Source organism: Azolla caroliniana, unplaced genomic scaffold, assembly GCF_043228905.1.
Source record: "Azolla caroliniana isolate FFs.n. ecotype wild unplaced genomic scaffold, voAzoCaro1.0.p SCAF_2, whole genome shotgun sequence".
In the NCBI taxonomy this organism is placed as follows: Eukaryota; Viridiplantae; Streptophyta; class Polypodiopsida; order Salviniales; family Salviniaceae; genus Azolla; species Azolla caroliniana.
This window is the reverse complement of record NW_028230437.1, coordinates 24458099-24469520: the sequence shown is the minus strand read 5'-3', so window position 1 is coordinate 24469520 and position 11422 is coordinate 24458099. Positions and strand designations below refer to the sequence as shown.

Genomic DNA, 11422 nt, shown 5'->3' with positions numbered 1-11422 from the left:
AGGGGTTAAACCCATGACCACCTGGGCTCCATTGGGCAACCTTACGAATTGAGCTATACACAATCTCTCTATCCACATGGTCTCCATTGGGCAACCTTACGAATTGAGCTATACACACAATCTCTTTGTCCACCAGGTCTCCATTGGGCAACCTTACGAACTGAGTTATACACACAATCTCTCTGTCCACCGGGTCTCCATTGGGCAACCTTACGAACTGAGCTATACACACAATCTCTTTGTCTCTGTCTTTCTTCTTGACACACACACACACACACACACACACACACTCTCTCTCTCTCTCTCTTGGTGGCCAATTTTGGCCGTAGAAGACGTCAATATATTTATCTTTCTTTCTTTCTTCCAAAAAAACCTCCTTCCATTAGTTATAAAAATTTACAAATGTGATAAGTATGTACAAATCCCTAAAGGGACGTGATAGTTCCATCTTATGTGGATGCCCATTGACTCAAGAAAGGGAGAGGATGACCATTGTTGGATGAAGACTATTCGTTGTCTTTCAACTCCCTCAGAGCCGTCCTTGAGGCCATCATATTGGCTCTTTAGAGTGGCTCCAATTTCACTCCATATCTCTTGCAGTAACCTTGTTGGATGTGCGGTTTGGTTGGAGAAGACTCACCTACATCGTTGTTTCCATAGAATCCAAAGAGTTATTGGGCTGACCAATTCCAACATCTCTTGATATTTGTCATTAAGAGGAGTGGAGTGGACATTGCCATTAGAGGAGAAAAAGACCTCTTGTGCTTTTATCACCAAAGTCATCCCCTCATCCTGATGCTCGTATCTGCCAATTGCGGTCTGCCATGATAGCCAACATATATTTCCCCACTTGATTGAGCCTTGAACCTGACATAATTGCAACAAGTGGCCAATCCACGACCATATTCAATGGGACGTTGGGCAGTCCCACAAAGCATGTCGTATTGATTCTACTGCATGTGGGCACTCTACACAATTAGGAGAGCTAAGGTTCCCACGTTGCCATGCTCCCACCGGTAGGCACTTATGTATTAATAGCCATTGGAACGTGATAAATCGCCTCACGTGTTGTTGTTTCCAGAGTTTCTGCCAAAACTTGGTGACTTTCTTTCTCTCTCTTATTCGGTCTTATAGGCCATTTTGGCCTCTTAAAAGACGTTAATTTATCTTTCTTTCTTTCTTTCTCTCACTCTCTCGGTTTCTCTATTCATTTCTTTTTCCTCTGAACGACGAGACAACACTTTAAGATGAAATCTCTTGTTTGGTATTATATGTACGTATAGGCCATTTTCGGCCTCTTAGAAGACGTTAATATATATCTTTCTTTGTTTCTTTGTTTCTTTCTTTCTCTCTCTCTCTCTCATTCGATTCTTCTCTCTCATTGCTGTGAGTCGGTCGCCATGGCGAAGCTACAGGGTGGAGGGAGCATTACAGGTCTGCTCTATGGATTCATCCGAGATTCTCACCATAGCCAAGCTATCAAGTAAGTCTCTCTCTCTCTCACATACACACACACAGTCTCTCTCGTTTCTTCGTTTTCTCTCTCGTCAACCTCTATTTACCTCTACTGTTTCTTCGTCTTTCTCTTCTCATCCTCTCTCCTTTCTTCATTCTCTCACCCTCTCTATCCACTTTTCTTCCTCTTTCATTTCTCCATTCTCCGTTTCTTCGGACCTTTCTCTCTCTCTCTCTCTCTCTCTCTCGCTCCGTTAATATATATATCTATATCTATATCTATATATATATTTCTCCCCGTTTTATTCATATTCAGATCATCCTTGCCTTCCATGAGGTAATTCTTTATTCTGCTTCCTTAATTTCTTATTTCTTCTTCATCTTTCTTTGATATCTACAGGTTTCTCGAAGACCAGGTCATGGTCTCATTTCCTGACAGTCAGGCTACTCTCTCTCTCCTTGCTTACTGCCATTACTATCTTGGAAACTACGATGCTTCTGCTTCAGTGTAAGATTTATACATTGTCCTTTTTTTTCCTGATCACTCTTAGTACAGAATTCAGGTGATTTGTTTTATGCTTTCTTTGTTTCAAATCGTTACTCTGATTTTCAAATCAGTTTTTTGATGCTTACATTGTTTTTCATTTGATTCTGATCAATGTCATGTCAAATTGATTTGTCTGATGCTTGTGCTACATGCATTCTTGACTTTGTTTCAAAATTTCACTTTGCTTTTTTGATAAATCTTACTATATTTCTAAATTCGTTCGTTTGATTTACAAATTCCATGTCTTTCTTTTCTTTCTGATTAGCATTTTGTAATATATGCTATATTCTACCTTTTGACTTGACGTCCCTTGTTTCAAATTCTTGTGCCTGTTTCTACTTTTTCTGCTTCAAAATCCACTTTTTTTCCTATTTTTGATTAATCTAATCTGGAAATATGAGTGCTTTACGTGCCATTCTTTCTTTTCCATTTCTACTTTCATTTCTGATTAATCTTCTGTGAACATGCTACTTTTTTTTGCTTTTTTGCTTCATTCTTTCCGTTCTGTACTTGCATTTCGCATTTTTATGTGCAGAAATGATACATGCTACGTTTTAAAACCTTTCTTACCTTCCATCTTTTACTTTCATTCTTTTTCTTATTCTGATCTGAGATCTGACATTTATTCTTCATTCCATTTTTTGAGGTTCAGGTACCAAAAGCTTGTTCGATTACATCCACTGGAGCAGAAATACCAAATTTACCATGCCCAGTCTTTATATAAGGTATATTTTGTTGTAAAGTTTTCTTGTTTTAACTTACATTGTACATGGATAATCTCTCAGGATACATTGTTTAACATGATGAAGCAACAGATAAATGAAAATATGAAAAGGTGGTCATTATAGTCTTATAATTTGTAGTACAGTCATGTCAAAGAACTAGCCTGTAAATGAAAATCTGAAAAGCATGTTTCTTACTTCATATAATTTGTTCAGGCGTCCATGTTAGATGCAGCAGAAAAAGCATGCCATGCAATTGATGGTAATCTAGAAAGAGTAGAGAATTTGAAAGCTTGCATTAAATTCGAGCAAGATGATACAATAGGTTTGCTATTCTATGAATCATGACATCACAATGCTATAAAATCTCTTCAAATCTAATATGTATGATATTCTATGATATCATTATTCTAAAATGCATTTAAATCCAATAGGTATCATCAATAATATTGTTATGTTATAATCTCTTTAAATTATGTTTTGCATGTTTCTGCCTTATGCTATAATTCTGTCAAAATACAATAGGTATGAAATTCAACAATATCATTACTATTATGATGCAATTCTTTGATATCATTATGCTATTATGCCATCAAATTATGTATACATATTTTTGCTGTACGCAATTGTGTCATCAAATGATCTCCCACATATTCCTGCATTATTCTGAAATATCTTCAAATTATCTCGTACATATTTTTGCAGTGTCTTACAATGTTTTCAGATGATCTCGTCTGTATTTCAAGATTGTGCTATATTGTTAAGTGATCTCAAACATATATCTGAGTGGAATTATGATCTCTTCAATATTTGTATTTTGGTACATTAAGGAAGCAGACAGATATGGGAGAACAGTTCGCAAGAGAACTTTGATGCTGTAGTAAACTTGGGATGCTGTTTATATAAGGTCAAACATATATTCTCTTCGGATTTCATTCATATTTTAATGTTTACATGCTAATCGCAACTTGTTTTAAAAAAGTTAATCTTTTGTACATTTCAACATTCACAAATCGATTCAAGAACATTGAAGATGATCTTGATGAATCTATAATAGCAGACTGCAGTAAAGGTTTTTTACATGATCTGAAGTGCGTGGTGTTTTTTGCAACATTCAAGAATTGGTTTGAATAACATTGAAGATGATGTCGAGGGATCTGCTTAATGTAGCTTCATACATATTAGAATAAATTTTGATTTATGCAATATTCAGCGCACTACTTTAAATTGCACTTTTCACAGAATCTGAAATTCCAACGTACAGAATCAAATATAAGTGCGCCATGACCAATAATAGGAACCCTCTAGAATATCCTGCTAGAATCGATAACATGATGCCACATCTTCTTTTGTGCTCATCTTCTCTGGAAACTCGACTTACACAGTCATCCGTGAAGCATTGCAAGTGCAGAAAACACATTTTGTTAACCATCTCTTTCCTACTGAAGCGAATGTTGTAACCTCAGAATTCATTTTTGTTTGGTTATGCAGGAGGAAGCCTATGAGGAAGCACTTGAGAAGTTTGAAGATGCATCAGGTGCTATGGAATTTCAGGTATTTCTTAATGTTACTTCTACAAGGATATAAGAGTGTATTCAAGTGCTGATGACTTGTGCGTTTGCAGCCTGATTTGGCCTACAATAGAGCGCTTTGCTTCTATCAACTAAAGCGCTATGTTGAAGGTAAACATTTATTATTTTATGTCATTTAATGATATTCGCATGACACATTTTCAGACGAATTCAAACATTTGGGCAGCTTTGAAGATTTTGTCAGAGATGATCGAGAACGGCTTACAAGAGTATCCAGAACTGAGCATAGGAAGGTATGGTTTAATTGATATAACTATAGTTTGTGACATTTAAAATAGGGAAAAAGTTGGAAATACCTGAGTTTTCAATATTTCCCAAATGCCCTTGCTGAAGCCCTCTCAAGAGACCATATATATTATTTTGAGAAATTATATAATCGATTCATCCCCTTTGGCTAAACTATGGCAATTACATGGATTCACCGTCTCCTTCTCAGGTGCATTTGGATAAGGAAATGGAGGGAGTATTTTAAACTTTTTCCCTATAAAATAGCAAGTATAAGTCTTAATGCGTGTTTTGTACTTCAACGTCATGTGGAAGGTATGGAGCTAGGGGGATATGACCAGGGGCATTTGGGTAAGCTAGGGGGTATTTTGAACTTTTTTCCTTTAAAATCACAAATGTAAGTTTTTCATGTGCCTTTTGTACCTTATAGTCATGTGGAAGGTATGGAGCTTTGTAGTGTGGGAAATAGTCACACTCTCAAATCGTCAAAACTTGTGGATGCCTTCAACCTAAAGGTCTCTGTAGTATATCTTATTCTATATTAATACTTGAGCTGAACTATTCCGTGTGTAAGTTACTGAAGGCATTTTAATTTCTCATGCAAATTGTTTATGCAGGCAGCAATTGAATATGCTACTGGAAACATTGATGCTGCAAAAGTCACTATAAATGATATGCCACCGCGGACTGAAGAAGAACTTGACTCTGTAATACTTCACCCCAAACTTCAAACATCTGTAGAACATTCTGGATATATATAATGCAAGAATCAGAAAATGGTGAGTGAAAAAGATTAAGGACTTCCAGGAAGAGAGATAGCTCATTGGCTGCAAATTGGACAACAATTTCCTCATGTACTCACATTCATGACTTAATAGCGCTGTTTTAAGCTGCATCAGCATGCTGTAATCTCTTTATAAAGGATATTATCAAATTACCTGCAGTCATTCCTTTTATTTCTACAAACCAGCTTTCAGTGGGCCTATATTTGACAGTTAAATTTTTACATTTCAGTGCTTGAATATTTTTCCTTTTCCAGTTCAAAGGGTTGTATTGATCAAGATCTTTTAGTATATCTTCCAATGACTAAACAGGTGACACTACACAATCAAGCATTATTTTACATGGATGTGGATCCTGCTGCTGGATTCCGTAAACTGAATTTTCTTTTACAGGTGACATTTCTTGGTCTTAGAAATAGAGAAAGAATGAAGTAAAGATTTATTGATGTCTTGTAAAGGTCAAAATGACCTGTGACACGGAATTAATTTTTATTAAAATCTACATTTGATTTGTCTCATCATAAAAAGACACATTATATTCACTCACATGGAATGGTCATGCATAATTGATAAGGATATATCATACAATGCAGATGATCTCTTTATTGTATCTCCTCAGATGGATATATCTTGATTGATAACAGTATCATGCAGAATCCACCATTCCCACCCGAAACATTTAGGAATTTATTGCTTTTGTACTGCAAGCCATCAGGCCAATTGACTGATCTTGCTGCTCTTTTAATGGAAGAAAACCCAGATTTGACGTCCAAGGTTATATCTCAGGTTTGTGCTCATTATAGACCATTTTCTTTATTTTCATTATTTATATTGTTCATCCAACATAACCTGACTGAATGCTCGAAAACAGGATTTGAAAGAGTTTTTGGATGCCATCATTCTTACTCGGACTTCTGTTGTGGTATGTCTAATTTTTTGAGATACTGAATAACTTAATCCTGTAATGCCGAGTAAATTAACTTTGTGGAGTACATGCACATGTATGTGTTCTATATCATTAAATTCCAAAACTTTGTAGACCACCTGCTTTGGGTTGGCAATACCCAAGAAACAAAAATTTTGAACATTTCTTGGAGAAGTTTGGCTGTTATCATGTGCGTATCTTCAAGAGGTAGATTATATGATGTCTCTAAAGAAGATTGGAATGGATCTGGAAATATGGCCAAAATTTTAGTTGGATGAGAATTTTCCCTGGATTATTACAAATGTTTCAATCTAATGTATAAAATGGTAAATTCTTTAAAAAATGGTGTGCATACAATATTTATTGCAGAAAGAAACTTGATGTGGCTTGAATTAACAAGTTCTTTTTCTATTCCGATTTACAAATGATTTAAGGTGATTTTTATGTTATGTCTATAGGAATCTTATCAAAAATTGAGTGAATTGGCTGTACGGTATGGAGAAGCGATGAGGCGTCTTATCAAGCAAATGCAAGATACACATATATCGGGAAATCACAATGCCCATAGAAAGTGTCTTTTGGATTATGAGAGATTGCTTGAAGTAAGCTATAGTTTGGTATAAAATTCACATTTCAGTAGGTTAAACAAGGCCTGTAATTTTGTTCGACTTTTGATAAAGATGTTTCTGCTGCATCATCAAATTGTCAACTGGTAGTCTCAAGGGCAAAACTTAGAAATACCCAGAGTTTTTCTGCATTTTCCTAAATGCTCCAAGTTTTTTTATTCCAGTCTCACAGATGCCCTTGAATAACGCCAAGAAGAGCCATTATATGTGCTATTTGAGCAATAATATGGTCATTTCACACCGTTTTTCTCAGTTACATGTGATATTTCAGCAAATATATGGTCAACTCATCCCCTTTCTTCTTTTCTGGGGGATTAACCAAAAGTGTTGGGAAGTACTGAAGTCTCAGGCGCATTTGGAGAAATAAAGAAAATCTCAGGGGTATTTCAGAGTTTTTTTCAGTCTTGCTGATAGTTAATTTGATCTTCACAGAATTATATACCTGTCATCATGGCAATGGCAAAGATCTTCTGGGATAAAGGCAACTACATGCAAGTTGATCGCATTTTTCAACAATCATCTGATTTTTGTTCCGAACATTCTGTTTGGAGGCTGAATGTCGCTCATAATTTCTTCATGCAGGTGAAAATTAAATGCGATTTAATTTTGTATATAACAAAACATGACACTTGAAGAAACCTGCATCCTCTTATCTACTAGGATCTGTTAAGTCTTTGAGATTTTTACCATAAGATTATGCCATTCTTTTGTCGTCCATCCAATAGCATCTTAGGGAGAAAATATTGCAAGATTCCGATTTTCTAGATGCTCTAATCAAGGCGACATCTTTCTGGATGTCTCTTCTAACAAAGACACTACATGCTAAGGATAATGTGATGAATGCTCCTCTTGCTACATTGTAAATAGAGCCATTAGAAAAACCTATATCACAGAGATGCAACAATTAAGTAAAATAGAACAAAATAAACACCTGTTTTTATAATAATAAAAGTAGTTAAAAGTTTCTATAACAATACAGTGATTATGGTGCAGGATAATAGGTACCAGGAAGCAATTCAGTACTATGAACCCATAGTGAAGAAATCTGGAGACAACATTCTGGCTGCACCAGCTATTGTTCTTGCAAATCTATGTGTCTCCTACATAATGACAAACCGGGTATTAATACTATTCACGTGTCTTTTTTAAGTAAAATCTTGAGGAATAGAAAGTATAGACAATGTTTAATTAAAACATGGTTTTTACAAGTTAAGGGTTTAGAATAAAAACTTGCATGGGTTAGTAAAAACTTGCCTGAAATATTGGCTATGTTGAGACTTACAAAACATTTTGAAAACATAAGGAGAATTTCTGATAATTTTATGAAATATTATGAATTTGGTGGGAAAAGCCATTTAATGTTTTTATAACACTGCCGAATAATATCGTAATGTTTTTTGTACACATCCTACTGATAAAAAAAGCTCATCTTTTTCATAGAATAACGAGGCAGAAGATCTAATGCAAAAGATTGAGAAAGAAGAGGAAAGGGCACAATATGAGGTTGTTTGTTTAGTTAAACTGTTTTTTAGGTAAATTTCTGATTTTGAAATGCTAATGGAAAGGAAGCGGTATGATGTAGGACGAGGAAAAGGAAGGGCAGTTTCTTCATCTTTGCATTGTGAACCTAGTTATTGGAACATTATATTGTACAAAGCAAAATTTCGAGTTTGGGATAAGCCGAATCATTAAGAGTTTAGACCCAATCAATAAGAAGCTGGATTCTGAAACTTGGTTCTATACGAAAAGATGCTTCCTAGCTCTCGCAGACAACCTTGCAAAGCAGATGATCACGGTAAAAAATGAAGAACTTACAATGTTACTAACTATGGTGTATTTTCTTGCCAAGAACAATAAAATGATTCAAATTCTTTGCAAGATGATCACTATAAAAATCAACTGGGAACAAACTTCTAAATGTACCCTTCCCCTAACATTTTGTTTGCTTTCCTGAATAACCATGGGTTCTGAAAACTTATTTGAAGACCCCACCCTCACACAGTTCTGAAAACGTTCTTAAAGAGGTGGGTATTCTTACAAAATGTTTAAAATCTTGAGGTTTTGTGGCAAATATCCGAAACAGGAATGGATACTATTGTGTTAATCAATCAATGAATGATATATTTTCTAATACTAGAGATGCTGGCTCAAATTTGTCCTACAGCTGAGGGACTCAACATATGTAGATATGGATGAATTCTTGGACATTGTTGATATAAACTCGAAAAAATTATATACAACAAATGATGACTATGAAATCAACGGTCCAGAAGGAGATAATGGAAGGGTAACAATTTCTTATGAGGCACGATTACTCAAGAGGTTTTTTCTGAACTGCCGAGAATAACTTTACAAGATGTTAACTGCATTTGTGTCTTAGATCAAATTGTTACGAATGATGGGCATGTGACTTGTCACAAACATTTTTTTTGGCATATGATACAGAAGTTATTTAATCAGATTGTCAGACAAGGTATAGGATGAGTCTAGCTCATCATGTATTGATGCATGAACACATCTGTAATGGCAGCTCAAATTCATTTTAGTTTCTCTAAATGCATACAAAGTACTACAGGTGTATCTTTGTTAACGCCTCCTTTAGGAAGTTAAAAAAATGTGTAGCAAACAAATTCATAATACTAGACACAAAACTGAAGGTGTGAGCAAAGTAATATTCTTAATTATGAAAGTCCTGAGTTCTTATTTATGGAAGCACTTCAAAATGTCAACGTTGCATTTTATAAAAGGTCCAGAAATGCCTGGATCCAGATCCGCCATTGTTTGAAGATATTGTTGAATTACCAAAGCATTATATTCTTTTTCTGTCATTAAGAAACTATATAGAGTTGTGGACACATAGTAGGGAAAGCAAATTTGTGCTTGTTAAATTTGCTTGTTTGTATGACTCCTTCACTACCAACAATCAATTACCTTGCATGTAATAAGGTCAATATCAATCTGTGATGATTAGTGATGTTCAACTATTTCCTACTATTTCTTCTACTCTCCTTTTTCACTTGATTTCTGCAGAGCAACTACATGCATATATCCTTAGTGAGAACCGTATGAGAGAACAGAGCATTCCTTTGAAACCTGAGATTTTCACACATACATGCATTGGCAATAGACTCTAGGTATTGCTGCAATGAGGTTGAATCTTTAGTGTTGTTTCCACTTTACCCAAAACGAATTGATCTAGCCTCGAGCAAGTTGAAAATCAAGCTCTTTTACTAATTCCTCTTTTCCATAGGGGCTTTGGAGGAATGAGTTCATGTATGAGGCAAAACATGGGGATGGCTTGTGGCTAGGGGTGAATAAAAGTGCTACGGCTCTTTCCTTCATTTGTTGAAGTCCAAAGAACTACATGAGGAGGGAAAAGGGGTTCTCCTTTGGCCTTTGGCCCCATATGTATGCATATATAACATCTTGTTATGTGGTTGTGATGGCTTGTCAATACCTCTTCTTAGAAAGTTTTGGTTGTATGCCTATATGACCCAATTGATATACCCCATCTGCTTAAACACACCATGGATAGGCTTGTTTACGGAAGCCAACAGTTTTGCTCCGTTTTCTACTCATTCAATTTAATACTAGAAAGAAATCGATTGACAAAGTGTCCACAATCTTTCATGAATTTTCGAGATTTTGAAAAAAAAAGGCCATCGTTGAATGAGCAAACTGTCATCACTCATTTGGCAATTAAAGTTTAAGGAAGAAATTAGTTAAGTTTTGCTTTACAAGTATACGTTATCTCTATTTAGCACATAATCGAACCACCTTTTAGAAATCTTCATATGTATTAGTTTTCTACCAAAGTAGTCAAATGAGTTTTTTGAAATTAATTAGATGCGTCTAGTTAAGATTAGTGGTTACAACATGGATAGGATGTTTGTCAACCTCACTTTTGCTGTGATTTTTTGCTATACGAAAACAAGGAGTTATGTAGACCACCCATTACACTACGTTTCATGCACCATTACTCCATGTAAACAAAATAAAACCCATCACACCTTTTTTTTGTTGTGGCCAATGATTTTGCACTCAACCAACATGAAATTATGTCTCCGGGGGTAACCATGAATGAGGGACATACATAAGTCACTTCATGCTAAATGACCAACCACAAAACAATAAGAACTTCGTGTTTACAAAACAAAGGGGTTTCCAAATATAATTGGAAGCTTCAGTGCTTCGTGGCAAATCAAATTTGGAACGATCTTGAACCCACCCTGTACTCGATACACTTGTTAGTACTACGTGTGGTTGAGGACCGATTATTATTTTTGAAACTGGAGGCATCGCAGACCTGAGAGATGAAGGAGAGGTGAGCCGAGAGTTCTCGAGTCGAGGATTCGAGTTTACTAAGAAAAGGAGTGTGAGAGAGGTGCAAGAACAAATTTCAATCAAATTGGGAAGACTCATTTCCTGTGACAACTTTATAACCAAAAAAACAAAACAAAAAGGAGCTTTTTGCTCCTTTCTCACCAAAGCATGTTGTGTATACATACACATACATATACATATGTACATATGTAAATGTTATAGCTT

The 11422-nt window shown here is 35.5% G+C and overlaps 1 protein-coding gene across 3 annotated transcripts; it reads left to right on the top strand.

Moving 5' to 3' along the window:
* Nucleotides 1-1344: 1344 nt before the first annotated feature.
* LOC147867733 (uncharacterized) lies at nucleotides 1345-9430 on the top strand. 3 transcript variants are annotated; one of them, XM_087315528.1, is made up of 19 exons: nucleotides 1345-1483; nucleotides 1856-1963; nucleotides 2655-2727; nucleotides 2941-3049; nucleotides 3555-3631; nucleotides 4216-4278; nucleotides 4349-4406; nucleotides 4483-4549; nucleotides 4972-5056; nucleotides 5159-5248; nucleotides 5636-5716; nucleotides 5978-6109; nucleotides 6195-6245; nucleotides 6707-6850; nucleotides 7307-7456; nucleotides 7868-7993; nucleotides 8315-8377; nucleotides 8457-8669; nucleotides 9039-9430. In XM_087315528.1, the coding sequence occupies exons 1-19, from the start codon at nucleotides 1401-1403 to the stop codon at nucleotides 9219-9221; spliced, it is 1956 nt and encodes a 651-aa protein (XP_087171654.1). In that variant the 5' UTR covers nucleotides 1345-1400; the 3' UTR covers nucleotides 9222-9430. The 3 variants fall into 3 exon arrangements, with proteins under 3 accessions (XP_087171654.1, XP_087171655.1, XP_087171656.1); XM_087315529.1 differs by lacking the exon at nucleotides 1856-1963; XM_087315530.1 differs by lacking the exon at nucleotides 9039-9430 and having other exon boundaries at nucleotides 8440-8600.
* Nucleotides 9431-11422: the final 1992 nt, after the last annotated feature.